The sequence below is a fragment of the Triplophysa dalaica genome, chromosome 17 (genome assembly GCF_015846415.1).
Source record: "Triplophysa dalaica isolate WHDGS20190420 chromosome 17, ASM1584641v1, whole genome shotgun sequence".
Taxonomy (NCBI): Eukaryota; Metazoa; Chordata; class Actinopteri; order Cypriniformes; family Nemacheilidae; genus Triplophysa; species Triplophysa dalaica.
Genome location: NC_079558.1, coordinates 15543639 through 15565338, shown reverse-complemented (window position 1 = coordinate 15565338; position 21700 = coordinate 15543639). Strand labels below are relative to the sequence as shown.

The window sequence follows — 21700 nt, the reverse complement described above, 5'->3', positions numbered from 1 at the left end:
TAGAGGAAGTAGCACCTTTTCATAACTTTTACTCGTTTTTTTACTTAGTGATACTAGAATAAAAACTGCCCTAACATCCCCCAAATGCACGTTTGTTGTCCTGAGGTAGCCGTTATATCAAGATGACGTTGTACCATTTTTCCTAAATTTTGTTCCCTGCCTGATGTTATGTTTTTCTCTCTTTGGTTTAGAAGGAACAAGACACTGGGCAGTTGTTTGTCATATTTATTCAACACCAGAGAATGGTACATTAGCATTTACTTGCTTCTCATTGTCCTCTCGCAGCGGTCAAAAGTGGCAAAAAGGTCACCAGTATTTTCAGAGGTGATCCAGGGGGCGGGGTGTTTTACAAGTATATATTATTTTCTTGTTGTCAGCTGACACAAAGGATGCTCGCTAGTGTCCTAGATGTTGATGCTGGCCGATGTAGAGGTCCTCACTTTTTTCTAAAGCATAATGTTAGGAACATGATCACAACAAGCACTGTCCTCGGGAATTCAGGTTTAAGCACATGGACCGATTGCAGCCGAAATAAGAGTTCGTTTTTTATGAGGAGGAAAAGATTTGAAGATGACTGCTAGCAAAAAACAACAAAGTCATGTCCAGATTTTTTTTACAAGAAGCAGACTGGGCCAACTTCTGCACCGAATTCCTGATCGGGAGCACCAATGTCCATAGGAGCGATATCAATGATCGGCAGACGAGATGTTTTCGTTGTCTTATAGTTAATGACGGCCTTGCCCCATGTGCCAGTGTGTGACTGTGGAATAATTAAAGATCAGTTATTACACACAGTTCACATTGATAGACAAAATTATTTTTTATATTAAAAATAAAATTGTGCATATGAGGAGATTTATCGGACTGAAATAAAGACATATACATCACTAGGAAGCAGAGAAACATCATTAGATATAGAAAGCTTTCATAAAATAAAGAGGGGAGCTCACCGTGCAACCATCCTCGCTGACTCTGTATGTAAAGCGGCTGTTGCCCTCCGCTCTGACCTCGATATCGTTGGAACCCTGTAGGAGGAGAGCCTTCTTCAGGTTGCCTGAGGCTTCGTCCATGTAGGCGATGCTGTTCTTGCAGTGGTAGGTGATGTTCTGAGATGCCTTGCTGGACATCAGGCGCATGAAGGTCAGTTGGATGTTCACGTCTTCTGGATCTGAGCCCTCACTGCCGTACTGGAACTGTAAAGGACATGAAACCATGAAACTATTACTTCCTGAATTGGTCAGCGACAATCATAATAACACCATTGGATCCAACAGTCTGAGACCACTGGTGATAATGTTTGTTATGCATTCCGTGCAAAACAAGATGGTTTATGTTATCCCAGAATGATTTGAGAATGTTTCTAATCAGAGAAATCAAACAAATACTACAAAGTGAATTGTGTAGAATCCAAAATAAATATTTTTAGATTCAATAAATCATTTAACATTTAGTTTATTTGTATTTCTTTGTTTGAACTTTCTAAAATCTTAAAGGAAAAGTTCGTCCAAAACAGTAATTCTTATCTGAGCTACCCTGTACTGAATGTGTTCAAATGTTAACTTAAAATGTTTGAAATATGACACATTTGTATACCCAGTGTATTGCTTAGGAAGAGATTTAGTAACCCACTTTTAATTGATGCTTTTATGATGAATGTATATATTTGTTTAAACTTAAAGAAACTGGGAACCACATTACAAAGATAAGGAGAATGACATTTTTTTTAAATAATGCTTTTTTGTGTTCAGCTAAGGAAAGAAAGAAATGTACACCTTGGATAGCAAGAAATTCAAGTAAATTCAAGTGTATTCTATTTTATGTGTTTTGATGTGTGTGTGTGTATGTAAGTTTTCTTTCTGTTTGGAGACTATGCAACATTGAATTGAACATATAGATCCGGTGTTTGTGAATAAGCATCTTCAACGGCTACGATCAAATCACATATGTGGGCACATAACCTTGCAACTGATTGCACATATTTTATAAATCATTTAGCGGTGGACAATAGCTAATTTCTTGAAATGTAATAAATATGCATTTTTTTAATGCAAAAGTTAGCTTCTTGTACCTGGAAGCCGTTAGGCATGGACTCTCCGAACCAGACGTGCTTCTTCTCTCTCATGTTCTTGCTAGTATACCAGTTCTTCTTAGGTATGGTGGCCTGAGATGGGTGGACGCAGGTCTCTCCAGTCTCCATGTTGCAGAAAACCTTGACGGCATCCAGAGGAGAGCCCTGGTTGGGGTCCACCCAGTAGAAACCTTACAGGAACAGGCAAACCATGATAAGTACATCCCAATTTGATCTGTTTTTACAGCGGAATATTGGAACAAGGTTGCTTACCGCTCTTCCAGTCGGAATGGCACATCCTGAGGTCACGGCACATGCGGGCAGGGCTGGCCTTTGTACCTTCAGGGCTACGGATGTTCTCAACCTTCTGGCTCAGAGATTTAAGGGTAACGTCCACCTCAGCGTCGCGATCGCGAACATTAGCATCATCAGCCCTGTATCCTCCACGCATAGGATCATGGGCCTTCTCGGGCTGGGGTATGGGCATGAAAGACTCACCAATGCCAGCAGGTCCAGGGGGGCCTGGAGGTCCAGGAATACCAGGAGCACCCTGGGTAAGCGAGATTGTGCCACATGAGAAATCAAAATAATATTGTATGTCTTCCCTTTTTTTAAATACTTTTTATATCTGCAGGAATCTCAACTAAAATACAGACAACTAAAAAAAGGGTCACTTTACCTAAATTGTTCGTATTAGTTTGGAAAGCAATAAACTTACAGAAGGTCCCATTTCTCCATTGCGACCACGGGGTCCAGGGGGTCCAATGGGTCCAGGGATACCATTCATCCCATCCTTACCGGGCTGTCCATTGGAACCAGAAGGACCCTATAACCACAAGAAAAACACTAATACTGAAATGCATGCACGACAATACTTCTTACATGTAATAAACTGTACACAGTATAATGTGCTTTGTATTCATTGCTTATTTAATATCTTTGAAAGTTTATGTATCATGGTTTGTTGTGTTGCTTACTCGAGGTCCAGCGGGGCCATTGGTTCCAGCAGGTCCTTGTTCACCAGAAGATCCCTAAAACATTTCAAATGACAAATGAAAATTGAAGAAAAAGGTATTTGCATGGTTTTGTTTCGATATTATGTGGAAAGCTTTGTGTGTGGGTAATTCATAAGTGATATAATGCTCTTGCTTACAGGAGGTCCAGGAACTCCAACCATGCCATTGAAACCACGGTGTCCCTTGTGGCCTCTGTCTCCGGTCTCACCCGACTCACCCTTATCTCCACGTGAACCAGCTGGACCCTACAAACAGAGAGAAGCAGGAACCGTTAAATGATTTCAAACTACAAGTTTAAGAACAATGAAAATTTATTTTGAAACTCATACCGCAGAACCACGGACACCAGCGGAACCAGTAGGGCCAAGAGGACCGGCAGGGCCCTGAAAAGAAAAGAGGACAACACTTAGGGACTCCATTGGGCAAGCTAGTGCTGACTATATGTTCGTCATTTTTGGGAGTAGAGTACTGCCCTAATAGACTGAGACTGATTCAAACAAGAATTCCTGCAGTGAATTGTGACCGTAGAGTTTTTTTATTTTACAATTTGTTTTGCGTTTGTACCTCTGTGGTAAAATATTTTCAACACTGTAAAGCTGTAAAGTTCATTTCATATTCATTGTCATGTTTTCGTATCATTCTGATTGAGACTGGACACATAAGGGGACTTGAAAACTATATCAGCAAGCCAAAAAAAGATGCCAACATGATGGCCACCATCTTATTTATTATACCTCAGCTTTTGTTAGGAAAACTGAATGATGGATGCATTTTAGACAAAAGGAAAAAAAGAAATAAAAAACGTACAGCCTCTCCGCGATCACCAGTTTTGCCAGATGGACCCATGGGGCCAGGGGCACCAGGACTACCAGGTGGGCCAGGAGAACCAGCATTTCCATTCTCACCACGGTCTCCCTACACGGTTGAAACAGAAGGTTATGAATATTTAGCATGAGCGAAAACGATTAAATGCCTTACGCTACTCTGTAGGGGATGCCTGAAAGATAATACGGGTATTTTGCACTAAAAACTAGTTAATTGTACATCAATATGCTTATAACACAGATGTCAAATAAATAAGCAAATAAACATTCAATATGTATTTTTTTTACAACAATGTTTTTGCACAGACTTCCACAATCAGAATTTAATATTCTAGACAGCAAATATTTGAGTCAATCCCAAAAGCAAAGTATTTAAAAATGGATTTATTTCCGCTCACCTTAGGCCCAGGTGAACCATCACGACCAGGGGCACCATCATGTCCGGTGTTACCCTGCAAAGAAAGATGGGTGTAAAGGTTAAAATGTTTAAACTATGCAGATGTTGTCCTATATTCTTTGAAGTAACAAAATAATTTAATAAAAACAAATTGAAAAAAAAAACCTGAAAAAAAAGCTGTATTACAGCAGTAAAGTGAATCATTTCTCACCTCACGTCCAGCCTCACCAGAAGCTCCACTCAGTCCAGGAGGACCCATAGGTCCAGGAGGTCCACGTTCACCAAGAGGTCCGGAGGGTCCCTGCTTACCTGGCTCTCCCTGAGGTGAGAGGTAAATGAATGTATAAATTATTATAAAACTATTGTGCATATTACGGTTAACATGAAACAGTAACAGTACAAACTATTGATATTTTATAGTATAATAACATTTCACATGAAACAAAAACGGATAGTGAAAAGTAGCCTTTCTCCCCAAAAATAAATCAATTTAAGGGCGTGTCAGAAATCGTCCCATATCCACTCACATCACTTTTTCCGACATTATTTGACATAGTCAACTTAAAGAAGTGAAGGAAACAAGTGAGAAAACTCACTGAGGACACCAGAAGGGCGTTATTTTTCAAGATTGATTTGTATTATGAGTAATGGCAGCAACTAAAGTGTGTACCGTTCCAAAATGGCAGATGCGTCAATGTGGTTATATGTGTGATCTACGTATACCTCTCTATGGTTGAGTTTATATACAAGTATGCTATGATTAAATAAGTGCACTCGACAATGTCCACTATGGTTTCTGACACCACTTTATTTCATGTGAAATGAATTGCGTGTTATTTTCAACCCATGGTTGGGTCAAAAAGGAACCAACCCAACCATTGGGTTAAATTAATACACACAAAAAAGGGTTGACCCATCAAACCAAACAATGGTTAATTTACAACCCAATGGTTTGCTTTGTCCCTTTGTGCTGGATTGAAAGTATCTATTATTTTTAAGTATCTTAAAAACTAATGGAAAACTTACACCAGGTCCTGCGAGACCAGAGGGTCCTCTCTCACCCCTCAGTCCAGGAAAACCAACAATACCACGGCCTCCAATAACACCAGGTGGTCCAGGAGATCCAGCGGGACCCTAAACAACAGACAACAAAACATACTGAACGTTACTTTTACATTTAATTTATATGGTTTCTTGCAACAGATATCTCAGTAAAGAGTGAGTATAAAAAACAGAATCTTTATTTCAATATATTTAAGTTATGAACGTTGTCGGGTAAAGACAGAAGGGACATTTCTAAATCTAAATGTATACATGAACTATTGAGTGATATTGTCACTTTTAGTTTATTGTGTGGCTATGCCGAAGGATACTTATGTTTGTAGCAGAAAGACTTACAGGAGGCCCATCAGAACCAGTGCTACCCCTCTCTCCAGAAGGCCCTGGGGGTCCTCCGGCACCAGCTTCACCAGGGCGACCGGCAGGTCCCTTCTCACCGCGATTTCCTCTCTGTCCTTCTTTTCCGGCAGGACCATTTGGGCCAGGGGGTCCAGAAGCACCCTGAATATAGGTTAAGATTGCGTGAGAAAAAGAAATGTGCAATCAGTGTTGGGTGTAACTAGTTTCTAAGTAATTGGTTACTGTAATTCAATTACTTTCCCCTAAAAGTCAAGTAAGGGACTACTCTTGTTTTCCCTGTAATTTAATTACAGTTACTTCAAACTTTAAGTCAAACTTTAAAATGCATGCTTTAATGCATGCTTTAATTGAATCCTTCTCACATTTGTAATATTTTGGTCAGTTAATAAGAATACTTTATATAGTTTTATATTTTTTATGTGAATTAAAAGAGCCGTTTCATGTCTAATCTTGATTCACTTAACAAATCAAGTTCGATATATGATATACGTAGAGAGTAATTAGTTATAAGTAATTAAAACTTTTTTTAAATAGTAATTTACACAGTAATCTAATTACTATTACTATTGAATAAGTCACTGTTAATGAATAACTTTTTCAGAGTAACTTACCCAACAATGTGTTCAATAAAGCTACAGCAAATGTTTTGAGGCTAAACTCTTAAGTAAGCATAAACTTTACAGTCTAGAGCTTAAGAGAAACTGTATTGAATTACTTACAGAAGGACCTGGAGGTCCAACTCTACCAGCGGCACCAGGGAAACCAGTAGCACCCTATAAAAAACAAAGAAACTTCAGACTATTTTACAACAAACTTCTGATTAATTATATTTTTAGAAATAGATCTTTAAAAAGAAACACTGTATTATTGGTAAATATAAAAGCAGGGTAAGACACATTGACATATTAAGTCTGAACCTTGTACCAAAATGTTTCTTTCTTTCTTTCTCTAAGGCTGATTTGAAACTACATGCTTTGGGAAAATTGTCATATAAATAAATAATTAATTGAAATTTTGGTAACTTGACCATCCTTTAACATATTAATCATTCTTCTACTAAAGAATTGAATTGAGTCTTACAGGAGTTCCAGGGCCACCACGAGCACCTTTAGGTCCAGTAGCACCAGAAAGACCCTGTTATAGAAAACAACAATCAACAATCAACTTGATCAAACCAGAAAAATGCATTCAACAGCCATTTTCCAAATTTCTTACTGAACATGACATAATCTTCATAATTTAATACAACAGACTGAAGTATTTAATAAATGGAGAACCTGTGGGCCGGCAGGTCCAACATTTCCAGGAGGTCCGGCAGGTCCAGCATCACCCTTAGGTCCTGAGTCACCAGTCTCTCCTTTAGCACCAGGCTGACCGTTATTACCCTGGATTGAGAACAGAGAAACTTAAGTTCAGTAAAGATGAACCAACATACTGGATAAGGAATGGTTTGATTGCTAGTTGAGTTTATCTGGCATGAGATACTCACAGGGGGTCCTGCAAAACCAGCAGGTCCAGAGGGTCCATGCTCACCACGCTCACCCTGAGATGATCCAAGACAAACACTTCAAATCAACGATTTGTATGAAATTGCTCAAAATATATATTTTTTTTAAATGTTCTAAACTATATACATATGAAAACAATACCAATGTGACTAGCTAATGATGTAAAGCACAGTGCATAAACTGTACATTGCACATTCTTCTGTAAAAGTTTTGCAGATAAATGTTTAATTGAGCACATTTTGTTTTGTATTATCTGTTCTCTAGAACAGGTTCAGTTGTTTGTGTGTCCACCACACCAACCAACCAGCACATCTTACTATCGGATGGTAGCAACCCATTTATTTGGTCAACAGTATATGCATATGGAAAATGTTAAGAAACATTGAACGACATTGAACACTGGTTTGATGTTCGCTGTTAAAAGTCATCATATGATTTAATAACATTCCGAATGTTAAGAAATATCAAACTTCAGAATTTAGTTCGTGCAAATGAATAAAACCAACAAAGTATCGGTATCGGAAGATATCACTCTGAATAATCGGCTATCGATATTGGGGTAGAACTTTTGTATCGTTGCATCTCTCTATCATACTATCCAAAAACACTCTTTACCGACTTACATGCGAAAGAACGCCACCTGGCATTTTATTTGTGTTTGAAGGCTTTGAGATTTTATGTGTGGATGTGCTGAAATAGGTTTTGAGAAGCATTCTGAAAACTTACAGGGGAACCACGAGAACCGGTCAACCCTGGAGGGCCAACAGCACCGGACTCTCCCTAGAATACAATCACAAGAAGATCAATAACTCAATAACCGATCAACACAAAAAACATAATGCACATTGTTGAGCTACATTAAAAATAAGAATAACAACAGGAAAATGTTTTGAGCTAAAAGTAGAATCTTTACAGTGTATCTTCTATTTTTGATTCATTTTCTATACCTTCTCACCAGGACCACCAGTGGGCCCAGGAGGTCCAATAGGGCCAGTCATACCACGCATACCATCCTTACCAAGAGCACCATCGAGACCTTTGGGTCCAGCGTCACCCTAAAGAGGAAAAACAATTGAGCTCACAGTATGACATCATCAAAACTGAAGTTAGCATTGTTTACATTTTTAGTCACTATGCCTTCTTGACATTGACACCTAATGCATCTTTAAAGTGTAAAAAGGCCATTGACTGAACTTGAGTGTATTTTTAAGCTTACTCGTACCACCAAAAAGTCTTGGACAGCTATGCTGAACATCGGTTATAGAATAATATATTCCATCTCAGGATTCAGGGATTAACCAATCAGAATAAAGCATTCCAGAAATTAATTGAATAAAGCTCTAATATGAGAATTCTACTGTGGAGATCCGGGACGTTCAAAGCGGGAAATACTCACTCTTTCACCTCTGGCTCCAGGCATGCCACCAGCACCTCTCTCTCCAGGCATTCCCTGCATTCCTCCAGGTCCAACACCACCAGGAGCACCAGCAACACCGGGCTCTCCCTACACAAACACAACCATACATTTATAAATCTTCTAAGTTTGTAAACCTGTCTAAAAATGCTCCTGAATTAGGAATCTTACCTTAGCACCATCATTACCAGCAGAACCGGGGGCTCCACGAGGGCCAGGAAGACCAACAGGGCCGTTGCCACCACGCTCCCCAGGGAAACCTCTCTCACCCTACGCAAGACATTTCGAATTTAAAAAACCTCACTCGGTAGTTTCTCAACCCAACTGATACAATCTATTTACTAAATACTTAAGACTTTTCACTAAATATGTACATTTTATCAATTTTGTCAATCAGATCAACTCGAACACTTTGAGCCATTGATGTGGTTAGTGCCAAACTAATGTATATCATATAACTTATCTTTTTCAAAACAAATGTTTTTTGTTTTCTGTAAATGTTAACCATTGACTTGTGAAGCTATTACATTTATTGTGGCGTTTTCAATTAGTCAGGAGATACTTACTCTTGGGCCAGATGGACCAGAAGGACCAACCTCACCAGGACCACCCTGTCAAAAAAGTAAAACTCATCAGATATAACACCACAATTTAAGATATAACCTGAAGTAGTGTAACAGCAACTTTTATTTGTTAAAAAGGTTACTGCGAGTAATTCAATTCCACATTTTTGTTTGCCAGGGAGTAGCATACTGTACAGCATATCATATTGTAAATGCTGAATTATTGTCCGGCAATGCAAGAAAAGTAACCAGACTACCTGTCTTTGAGCATACATTTTTATTTCAGTCTTGTGATTAAACCTACCTGGTCACCAGGTTTGCCAGCCTCACCAGTGGGACCCTGTGCACCTGGTAGTCCCTGTAAAAGCAAACAACATGGAAGGTTTAACTTCTACATAATGAATAAATATATAAACCAATGAAAGCAAATAAAAGTATGACACTGATATTCAAATACATGTGTTTATGTACAAGTGTACCTGGAACCCAGGAGAGCCAGCAGGTCCAACTTCTCCCTTATCTCCAGCAGGCCCCTATGAGAAGCCAGACCAGAAACAAATAAGAGCAGAAATGGGAAAACATTCATGGAAGAAACAGATATTTATCATTGCACCTTTAAAATGTTTAAATATACATACAGCGGGACCAGGAGGACCTGGAACACCAATATCACCATCCTTGCCAGAAGCTCCCTAAATAAATGCACAGTGTTTAATATAAAATGAACCTGCTGAAACGTGATCAAAATGTTCACCAATTTGTCTACCATGTTTATAAAAATTGTGTTGCAATTAAATCGTTTATGTTCCATAGAAGCAAACTGTAGTACACACCAGGGGTCCAGGAGGTCCAGCAACGCCTCTCTCGCCAGCTTTACCAGATTCACCCTATAAGAAAGCAACAGACATAAATAGGTGCATGTATTAAAATGTACACAACTTGCGACAACAGACTTGTCAAGCAAATGAGTTCCCAGCAGTGTCACTTACATCAGCTCCTTTGGGACCAGGGAATCCCATCACACCGGGTGCACCACGAGATCCAGAAGATCCTGGGGGTCCTGGACGGCCATCTTGACCAGTGGCACCCTATTGAAAGAAAAACAGTAAACGTGAGATCAGATCTTTGTATGGGCCATATCATCTGTTGTAGGAATCCTTTTTTTTCATACAAAATTACAGTTGATTATTACAGTTAACAGTAAAACAGCAAAACATGTTTGGAAACTATTGATGACTATCCATCAAATCTTTTATAATATCCATTGTATATAATAAATAAGTAAATTATATTCAGCATACAGAAGGTCCAGCTTTGCCATCAGGTCCAGGGCTTCCAGGGGCACCATTCATACCCTATCACAAAAGAATTACAATTCTTACCATCATACTATTGATATGACTGTAAAAATCATAAAGCGAGGCCTAAAGCTCACCTTTGATCCAGGCAATCCTGGCTCTCCTTGGCGGCCGGACTCTCCGCTGGGTCCTTGAGCTCCCATTGGTCCATTGGATCCACGCTCACCAACACCGCCCTATAATGTAAAATGAGGAAAGAAAATGGCAATCGTCATATTTATATCTCAAGTAGAGAAATCTGCTACAGGACCATGGACAGCTCCCTAACAAGACGTAGAAGTAGAATAAATTGAGTGTTCTGCTATTTAAAGAATAACACACTTCTTTTTAAGTCAATAAGATTTATTTCAAATAAATGTTAAGCCATCAACTTTAACAAGAATGTTTATTTATAAGCATAGTTTAAACAACGCTGTAAAAGTGCTGTTGTTTAATGGATCAACCTAAGCATTTCTTTCATCATTTACTCATCCTCATGTCATTTTAAACCTTCTTTCTTCTGTAGAACACAAAAGAATATATTTAAGAACACTGGTAACCAAACCACTTTGGCCACCGTTGACTTCCATTACATGAACACAAAACCAGACATTTCTCAAAATATCTTCTTTGTGTTACACAGAATGAAGAGTCTTATACAGGGTTTGAATGACATAAGAGTGAATAAATTACTAGTGTTTTATTTTTCTGAAAACTGTTTGTTTAACCTGAGTAAAGTAACTATTTCTACTTGACCTTACCCCAAGAATTACTTCTGGTGGTCTGACTGAACGTAGGCGAATTAATTGAAGCAAATATTTAAATAATACAAATATGTACACATACATAGAAATGATCTTTATCAAATACACGCTATCAAACAAATAATATTTTTGACCTGAATGTTATCACATGAAACAAATTTTAGGTAACCCGACAAAACATTTTACACAGCGCAAACTGTAGATGACCTATAGAGTGAACTTGAACTATACTGTGTGTATAGTCCGTGTACTGCTGTATTCGTTATTTTTGAGTATTAAATAAACAGTGACTTGCCATAGGGCCAGGTGCTCCATCAGTACCAGGAAGACCACGGTTGCCAGGGGCACCCTTTTTAAAGGAAACAATCAAACAAAGATGCATCAGATACCCAGTAGAGAGCAGAGAGTTTGTCAATGTTTTGGTGAGAGTCTGGGGGGGGAATTAAACCTACACGGCCTCCAGGGGGTCCAGCAGGTCCAACTCCACCATTCTCACCACGAGCTCCTCTCTTCCCCTCCTCACCAGAAGGTCCAGCAAGACCTTGAATTCCAATTGGACCCTAAGAAAAAGAAAAGTGACTATTATAAGAGTATAGGTTCTCTGTACATATTAAGAAACAATAATAAACAAAATGCTATAAAGTATTAGGTGCTTCAAATGAAATACATTTGCTACTTACAGGTTCTCCCTTAGTACCAGGTTCTCCCCTAGCACCTTGGGGACCAGGATCACCCTGAAATAGGAGCATAAGATTTACAGTTGTCATATTATCTTTTATTTTTCACATTTTCTCATTCAAATAATCTCAAAGTATATTTTAATGATTGGATAATCAGAGCAACCTTGGATACCTAGTTCATGATATCACCATATAACCATATAACATAACTACTAACCCAAGTACCCATCTCAATCAATAAAGCCCTAATTTAAATATATATATTACTTAACCTGTCATGCATGCAGATTAAAATAAGTAGCATACATACATTGTTACCCTTAGGGCCAGGACCACCCAAGGGGCCAGAAGGTCCAGGTGGTCCACGGCCACCAGGGAAACCGGGAGCTCCAGCAATACCAGCAGAACCCTACAAAAGATTGATCGCAAATGTGATTAAACCTGGACCATTTTGTCACCTCCACACATGTTAGAAAAATATAAAGATCTGTGAGAAAAATAATACTTACAGGAGAACCTTTGCCTCCGGGGAAACCATCAGATCCGGGGGGTCCCTACATGTAGTGAAACAATAGATGCATCAAGCGTTAAAGAGGATAGCCATGTTACTTTTCTATACTGATGTTTACAGAGAAAAGGTTTAAGACATGTAATGTATTTATATGCACTTTAGATTGAAAATGTCCTTTTGAGTCTCTTCATTTATTCAAAACTTGAAATTTGAAAAACTATAATATTTCCCCTAAAACATCTCTTCTAAAGTTTTTTCATATCCAACTTTTATCACAATATGTGAATACTTACAGCAGGGCCAGCAGCACCAGAAGGTCCAGGGTTACCAGGCTCACCACGGGATCCTTGGGGTCCTTCTGAACCACGGCCTCCAGAAGGGCCAGTTTCTCCCTAGAGAACACAAACACACAAAAGTTGATTAATACCAGACAGATTTAATACCTTCTGTCAAGTGTTCAGAACAGGTAATATTAGGGTCTGTTGTACCTTAGCACCAGCACCACCAGGGAATCCAGGAGGTCCGGCAGGGCCAGTGGATCCCTAAAGTAGCAAAACACAGTATAAAACACAAATGTTACAAACAAGTCAAAAGGTTCTGCTCTGATAAATAATTTTGGTAAATAGTTCATTGCATTAATTGAAGAAAATTCTTAATAGCTTCAACTATTTTTAGATTTGAGTATAGTAAATACAGTTTGACTTACAGGAGGTCCGGCACCGCCAGAATTGCCATCATTACCACGAGCACCCTGTTGCAAACGAAATAAAGCTCAGAATCAATTATCCTGATCATTTGTATGAACTGTCATGACATCCATTGATGCCTTTAACCATCAACAGAACCCTCAACTAAAAAACAAGCCCCAGCGTAAATCTACAATTCTCTGTTACAATTCTTCTTGAGTTTTCAGAGATTGGCCCTCTTTTGCCATCTGCATGTCAGTGCCAGATAATGACTTTAAAGTGTTGAACTACAGTATTTAGATTATGACACATTCTTATTTCGACTTTGAGGAAGTCTTATTTTAGTTGAGTCCCGTACTTGGAGTCCAATCCAGTTTTTTTATGGGTCGCCATTCCTTGCCCAGGCCCAATAGGCGGGTTATACTATAGAGCTGGGCGTTTGAACCTGTACAACCCTAGAGATCCCTCACACAAATCCTCATCCAATCCAGCAACCACCAGAAAAAGAAGATAGCTTTGACACTTTAAAATAACCGTAACAAAGTACTAGCTACATTATTTAATCCTTATCTATTACTAATAAAACTAAAAGCTAGAAATGCCCTCAAAATTGAAGTCTTTCACCATGGTTAAAAAATCCTGATCTCAGAGGACCTTACCCAGACTATATACCTATAGTCTGCAGCCATAAACAACAACATTAGGATTGTTAAGGCTACTATAAGTGCCTATATGAAAGTGTTTCTGGTTTTAATGCCCACAAGAAAAGCAGGGTACCAAGATTTATGACACGTACCGCAGGGCCAGGGGGACCAGGACGGCCTCTCTCACCAGGCATACCACGAGGACCCTAAAAGAATTAGACAAGAAAAAAGTAAGAACAAAGTTTTAAAAGAGATTGAAACTTATCTTGAATAAAAGCTCAATAGGTCACTCACCATGGATCCAGGGGTACCACTCTCACCAGGGACACCACCTTCTCCCTTTAAACAGATAGAAGACACAATCGATAGAGAATCAACGTGTGTGATGTTACATCAGCATTAAAGTTCATAGATCACATTTGTGTAGATTCCAACAAATACCAGAAATCACAGGAATGTGTAACTTTATTTGCAGAATAAACTAATTCCAATGAATTCGCATTATCTAAACTGAACAAAAACGTATGATTATTTGAAGAAAATACTGCATTACTGAAGTCTCATCTCTACACTTATACCTATTACAAATAGGTTCCTATTACAATTAAGGAACATTTACCTTAGGTCCAGCAATGCCAGCATCTCCCTTAGCTCCATCTAGACCAGCAAAACCCTGAAAGAGGCGACCACAGACGTTATATAGAATGACAATTCTGTCATCATTAACTCACATTTTTGTCATTTCAAACCCGTAGGACTTTCTTTCTTTTGCAAAGCACAAAAGAAGATATTTTGAAGAATGTCGGTCACTAAAACCATTAGTACCCATTGACTTTTCATTGGTTTTGTGTCCATTCAATAGAAGTCAATGAAGACCAACGGTTTTTGGTTAGTAAATAATAATATAATTAGATTTTATAGGCGAAATATACCTTTCATGGATAGTAACTTTATTTAAATAGTGACAAAAATAGTTCATTTTTAATGAACTTTCATCAAACATTTAATAGGAATGAATACCAATACAAAATGTATATATGTTGAATGTAGTCATGCTTACTCTGTGTCCCTTAATGCCGGGGAGTCCAGGGGTTCCTGGGAAGCCACGACCACCCTTTGAAAAAGGAGAGAACATTATAATTATAAATGAGATCCTTGCATAATTGTATGAGGTTTATAATGAATAATCTGAGTTTATAAGGTCTACTATAAGCATTATATTTACGCATTTAAAGGGAATAACATTTAACTGTTTTATACATTTCTTTCTAACTGTATGCAATCAACTGGGATCAAACCCATGACCTTGGTATTGTTATATTAGACTTATACTTAGTGTAAGTGTGTGTAAAAACCATACCGGAGGGCCAGCAGCTCCACGTTCACCGGGACGACCAGATTTTCCAGCTTCACCCTGATGAAGAGCAGAAAAGAGGTAAGAAATGGGAATACTGGTGTACAAAGAATACGAATAGTTAACAGACCGCAATGAATTCATTTGCATGTATAATTTTTTATGATTACAATACATACTTTTTATGTATTATGTGTTTAATTTCAAATACTGCAAATGTTCACCAGTGACTCTAGTCAGCATTATAGAATCTGACCCTTCAATTTCTTCTGAAACTCCACTGTAAACTCCGTAAGTAAGATCTATGTTATCAGTAAACATTTCTGAGGACTCTCAAGGTAACGTTAGCCTAAATTTTTTATTAAAAATCCTTTTGAACTGGAGCTTTGAAAATGATTTTCATTTATCGCAATTTCATCATATTGAATAAGATTGTAATAATAATATCAGTTCATTTAGTCTTATTGCTGTCATAACTCTAATATATCAACAAATAATATATTGAAGAATTATTAAAAAAAAACTCACATCCTCTCCATTCTTTCCAGGAGGACCAGAAAGACCACGAGCACCCATTGGACCCTGCAGAAAACAACAGCAGATGAACAGTGTTCACAAGCTGCTTTGTGTGAGAGAGGTGTACGTATGCAATATTTGTTAACTGTGTTCTATAATGTTTTGGATTATTTTCATATGTGAAATGTCATTGATTGAAAATAATGAAACTGCCCCTAAATTAGTGTTTATAGAAAGTGACTAAACAAGGTCACAAGCAGAAGATACTCACAGGAGAACCAGCCTCACCGGGCTCGCCTGGGGGTCCAGGGAATCCTTGAGGGCCCTTAGAAATGGGAAATGCAAAATAGTCAGATTTGAAAATATGCCAGTCATTGACATTTTGATTATTGCTCAAATCTAACAAACTAAAACTAATTGCTAATATAAATTAATTAGACTTACATTTGAACCTGAAGTTCCAGGGGGGCCACGGGGACCAGGGGGACCCTACAAGACAAATACCAAAATAAACAGAGGAATAAAAAAGGAGAAATAAAGTATAAAAACTAATGAAGAATTGTAATACTACTGTGCTTATATGCTTAAATATATGCTATACTATGCATGTTTGTTTTGAAACCAGTGCAAATGCAGACAATGGGTTCCATTCCATTCCATTCCATTTTCTACCGCTTATCCGAACTACCTCGGGTCACGGGGAGCCTGCGCCTATCTCAGAAGTCACAATGGGTTCACAACTTATTTAAATAAGTGGTTGGTCGATATGAGTTTTGATACGATAGAAATATCAGACAGCAGGATGTCAGACGTCCGATAAAATGCTGACACATACTATACGTAATTAAATGCAGTGATAATAAATGAGATGTGGGCGTATTCTAAATTACTGAATTGGAACCAGCACTCACTTTACACAAAAGTTGATCTAAATTCACCAAAAAAATGAATATTAAAGACAATGTCCACAACGCTTTGGCAAGACATACGGTATACAGATTGAATTAACACAAGGCGGAATGGCCTTGGATTTGCAATTTAATAAATTATACAATATTTTGTCCTATGACTAATATAAATATTGTAACTACAAACATATATTAATAATATTTTTATACATATACTCAGTATATAAACAGTGTTTAATATTTTATAAATCCATTACTGTATAATTGAAAGACCAATGTCAAACGACCAACCGTTGTCTTATCATAGATGTAGTTTCTGTCTGTTGCATGTGCTTGTGAAAGAATAAGGTCGATTTAAGGGAACAGTACAGCCAAAAATAAAAATTCTGTCATCCTTTTATTAACCTTACGACTTTAAAACTCTTTCTGTTGAACATAAAATAAGATATTCTGAAAAATGTTTATGAGGCTTTTTGCTCATGGAAATCAAAGAATAAGGATTCTCGAAAATATCAGTATGTCATGATGCTAACTAAGTAATGGATTATTTTCGGAATTGTCATTTTGAGTGAACTGTTCCTCTTTAATCTATCACAAAGAGCTAATGTATCTTACTGGTTGTCCAGGTGGAGGTGGTCCGCTGGATTTTTCACTGCCATAAGCCATCTGGGAAAGGAAGGACTGAAGAGCACAAGAAATAGAGTTATTCCCTCCCAAAAGCAACTAAAATACAGGCACAACAAATACTATTTCCATTAAGCCTAAACTGAAAGTCATGGATACAATGATGCTCCAACACAATTTCACCTAGCTTAAATAACTAAAGGATACTCATCTCCCATGCAATGCAAACACAAATATCAGTAAGTACCTTAACTACAAGGAAATTTTGATTTAAAAGGTGTAATAGTATTTTTCTTGTCTGCGTTGCATTTATTCTTTTCAAACTAGATGCCTGAAAAGTGAGCTAAGATTGCCGGGAGCTGTTCACCTAGCTGGTACTGAACTTTAGTGGACGCATTACTCTTTACACCTTAACCTACCCTATGCACAGGTTCTATTTGATCTCATTATGATATATGGACGCTAATCATATATCATTTTCACCATGCCCAGGGAAATAAGGTATACGATGACTGAAATTGCCTAGATTTGTGTTGTGTTTCTGAATAGATGCCAACAAAGCAAGACTCATCAAAAGAATATCATAAGGATACCAGCCTGATCTCTTGGGAATTCATAGCTATATTACGAGGTGGCTAATTCGTATGAAATCTTGCATTTGTACAAAAATGAAATAAAAGTAGAAAAAGCGATAAGAAAGCCCCTCCCCTAACCCCACTACTAATCATAACTGTCACTGACACGAAAGCAAATTATATTAAAACATAGTATGAGATCATATAAATTAGCCACCTTGTAAAATAGTTGTGAATTGTCAAATTGACACTGACATTACAAATCCAGATTTATGAGATCAAAACAAGATGCTTACTCCGCCACCAAGGCCAGTTGTTCCAGGAGGACCTGGAGGTCCAGGGAGTCCGTTCTCTCCAGGAATGCCATCTCTGCCGGGAGGACCTTGGGGACCCTGCAAAGCATATAGGAGGGATCTTTAGTGACATATAACAATTACATATCAACTTAGAGGCACCTTCTTAGCAACCTCTACGTTCAACACGAGTGCAATATGTTGGAAAATGAAATTGCTCTTTCTGAAATGATTTAGTCTCAGTAATTCAAAGTGTTGATTAATAATATACAAATTACACATTTTAAAAGAAATAGACCCATTATGAGGTTGTGTTATTATCTGATGTAATATGCAATATAATTGCCTACAAAGAGGCGAAAATGTGCCAACGTGTTAAAAAAATTATTGCAGCTTGTTTCATATTGCGCATTGGGTTACAGAGGTCAAAGGTCAGTAGGGTAAGCAGAGGTCAATAGGTTAAACAAAACCTTAAAAACTTCAAAACATGCCACAGTTGCTTCCAATATTACATTTTCACAGCATATTATTTATAACTTTTCTCAACAAAAAAGTAGCTTTGAGATTTTTATTTGCTTAAGTCTAACTCATTGAATTATAGAATATTTTGTCACATTCAAATAACGATTATAATTACCTACATGTATTTTTGGGTTTAAAAACAAAAACTCTACGCACCGGGTCACCTTTCGGACCAACGTCACCAGGTCTCTGAAATAAAAAAAATACCGGTATACATTATACAAACTGTTTTCATGCGTATGAAATGTGCATATGTTAGGGTTAGGGTTTGTTATGCATTGATAAATATATATATTTGGGCTGTCAAAAGATTAATCGCGATTAATCGCGTCCAGAATAAAAGTTTGTGTTTACATAATATATGTCTATCTACTGTGCATATTAATTATGTTTTTATAAATACAAACACATACACATGTATACATATTCAGGAAATATTTACATGTATTTAATTATATTTTCTTATATTTTCTAATTATATATATTAATTATTATTTATTTTCTTAAATATATGCATAGATGTGGATGTGGATGTGTATAGTATGTGTTAATAAATACAAAATTATGTTGCACAGCACACAGATATTATATAAACACAAGAGTTTTTTTTGGATGCGATTAATCGCGATTAATCTTTTGACAGCCCTAATATATGTATAAATATATATGGTGTGACAAAGTTATAGTAATGTTATAAAGCTGATTCATATTTAATACAAATCTGGATAAATTATTGATGTATAATACTACAGCATAAAGCATGAGGTGCACTATAAAATATTTTAATAAATCCACACTAACCTCATATTCCTCTGTAGGAAATGTATCTGGAAACTCAACACCGTCTACAGAACAAAACAACACATATCTATATTTTACACATGTGCAACTTTAAATTGTGTCAAGGAAAGATTTGTAGATAAACACACTATGCCCATAAAGCAAATAATAAACACTTTAAAATACTTAAAAATGAATTACCAAACAAACTTGATTCCAATGCTTAAAACAAGTAGTTAATGAATTTCCATGCATTATGAATTATGTCACTTGTTCATTTTACGTATATATAGCTATATTTATATTTCAATAAATGTAACAACTAATCTATCATTTAATTTTAAGGCAATTATAACATATTAATTATATTAACTAATTAATCGCTCACTAAAGAAAGCAGTGTTAAATAGTGCAATTAGCCAAAAAGCAATTGAAAAAGCAAAAACATCCGTAATCCCTTAATATTCCAGTAATGTATCCAAAAACGTATTTTAAGATCACTCCTCAGGTCTCCAACATGAGAGTGGCAGCAGGCCAATGAAAGATATTTCCTGCAGCATGCGATTTGTACGCTAGATGGCGACAGATCTACTGTTGCCGAAGGTGCGCATTAAAAACATGTATGGAGCAAAGCCTGTAAATGTACCCTCATCGGGGCAAATGGGGCAGCATTCTCCGTCGGGAATTTCTGGATTGGCACAGTCTGATGTATCCTCGCAGATCACCTCGTCGCACATAATCGATCCGCTGTCACAGACACAGATTTGGCAAGGCTCAGGTTTCCATACATCCTTGTCATCGTAAGACTGGCCGTCCAATGTACAGCTACCGAATCCCACTGTAAATCAAAAACACGAATTAAGCAAAAAAACTTTTTAACATTACATATGTCACAAGTATGCTGAAAGCCTAAAACTAAGGTTGTGTTACAACTGAGAAGAGATCTGCATCTGAATGCATGAACGCAATTCTGAGTAGTGTATAATGAGTAGATTTAGATAAATAAGGAAACTGTGACGTTGAGGTGACTGTTGAAATGTGTTCCAGTTCACCTGAATTTACCCCTATAGCTACTTCTGCCCAGTGAAGATGAGTCGTCCTTCAATCATGTCTTTTTAGAGAGTAACTACTAAGAACTTTGATCATCAAAACTCACTAAATTTAGGCTTGTGAAATGCCACAACTTCCCATTGCCATCATGAATGGGGAGAATGGTGCAGGCCTTCACATTCTCATCACCCATGTTCAGACCTAAGCAGTAATAAAGTCCACCATACGGTGGCGCCATAGTCCTGTTGAAGATACCGTCACGCCCAGCTCACCATAAATGAATTCATGTCTGCGTTGTTGACATAAAAAAAGTTTTCTCAGCACAAATTTTCCGATATGTTCCCATTTTAAATAGTAATTTTATATTTGACAGTCCACCTGCTTGCTTGGTTAAAACTTTAAATATGAGGCTGAATTTATAATATGCATTTCGCGCATTTATATGATTCGTAATCCAGAAGTAAACAATTAGTCTGTCCAGTTATATGTAAATCAAACCGCGAAACGAAAAAGAGATATATATGCAGGATAGGATAGATGATAACCTAAGTTTCTCCCTACTTCTCTCTCTCTCTCTCTCTCTCTCTCTCTTCCTTGAGCGCATCCAGATGCGCGCAACCTCAGCATGTTACTGCGCTCATCAACATCGCAAAAGTGCAGAAAGTGCAGAAATATACAATTCTGCGTACAATGAAATTCTGTGAGAAAATGCATATTTTCTTCAATAAAATTCCTTAATGTTTTTGATTGCACGAACCAGTTTAACAGCTAAAAAAACAGCAGACCCATTTCCAGTTTCCTCTGTAAAGGATATTTTTAGTAGCAAAGTAATCAAAGTAAAAATCGCATAGGCTACTCACTATCATCCTCTCCTTGTCCTCTCACCACAAGGACCGCTGCGGAGAGCAGCAGCCCTAACCGGATATCCACAAAGCTGAACATGTCTAAATATTAGACATGTAGACTCTTTGAGGCAAGGGGAATCCTGTTTTTGTCCTCAATCATATACGTAGGGTCCGGTCTGTGTAACTCCAATCCAGACCCTGACAGAAACTCCCTACTGCTTAAACAAACGATTGACCCTGGCTTTTATATGCCCCTTTTTGGGGAGGTCCTGAGTGAACAAGATAACTGCTGCATGTTCAAGTTAAAGCGAGTCCCTCCTTCGGCCAAAACTTAGGGCCGCCTTAAAACATGTCAAACTGTTCTGGTTCCTCATTACAACGTGGACATTTTGAAACATGGAG

At 37.6% G+C, this 21700-nt stretch overlaps 1 protein-coding gene across 1 annotated transcript; it reads right to left on the bottom strand.

The window, feature by feature from the left end:
• Positions 1-210: 210 nt before the first annotated feature.
• Positions 211-21525, bottom strand: col1a1b (collagen, type I, alpha 1b). Its single transcript, XM_056771182.1, has 51 exons — positions 21314-21525; positions 20050-20241; positions 19425-19468; positions 18780-18812; positions 18105-18200; positions 17225-17290; positions 16146-16190; positions 15973-16026; positions 15714-15767; positions 15192-15245; positions 14892-14945; positions 14451-14504; positions 14126-14170; positions 13984-14037; positions 13208-13252; positions 12990-13043; positions 12795-12893; positions 12500-12544; positions 12301-12399; positions 11991-12044; positions 11763-11870; positions 11606-11659; positions 10645-10743; positions 10511-10564; positions 10199-10297; positions 10043-10096; positions 9848-9901; positions 9689-9742; positions 9514-9567; positions 9213-9257; positions 8818-8916; positions 8629-8736; positions 8180-8287; positions 7959-8012; positions 7214-7267; positions 7002-7109; positions 6805-6858; positions 6444-6497; positions 5704-5865; positions 5332-5439; positions 4517-4624; positions 4307-4360; positions 3892-3999; positions 3414-3467; positions 3222-3329; positions 3046-3099; positions 2787-2894; positions 2342-2618; positions 2069-2259; positions 951-1193; positions 211-760 (listed from the first exon to the last, which is right to left on the bottom strand). Exons 1-51 carry the CDS (start codon positions 21393-21395, stop codon positions 614-616), a joined length of 4359 nt encoding a protein of 1452 aa, XP_056627160.1. The 5' UTR covers positions 21396-21525; the 3' UTR covers positions 211-613.
• Between the last annotated feature and the right edge of the window lie 175 nt (positions 21526-21700).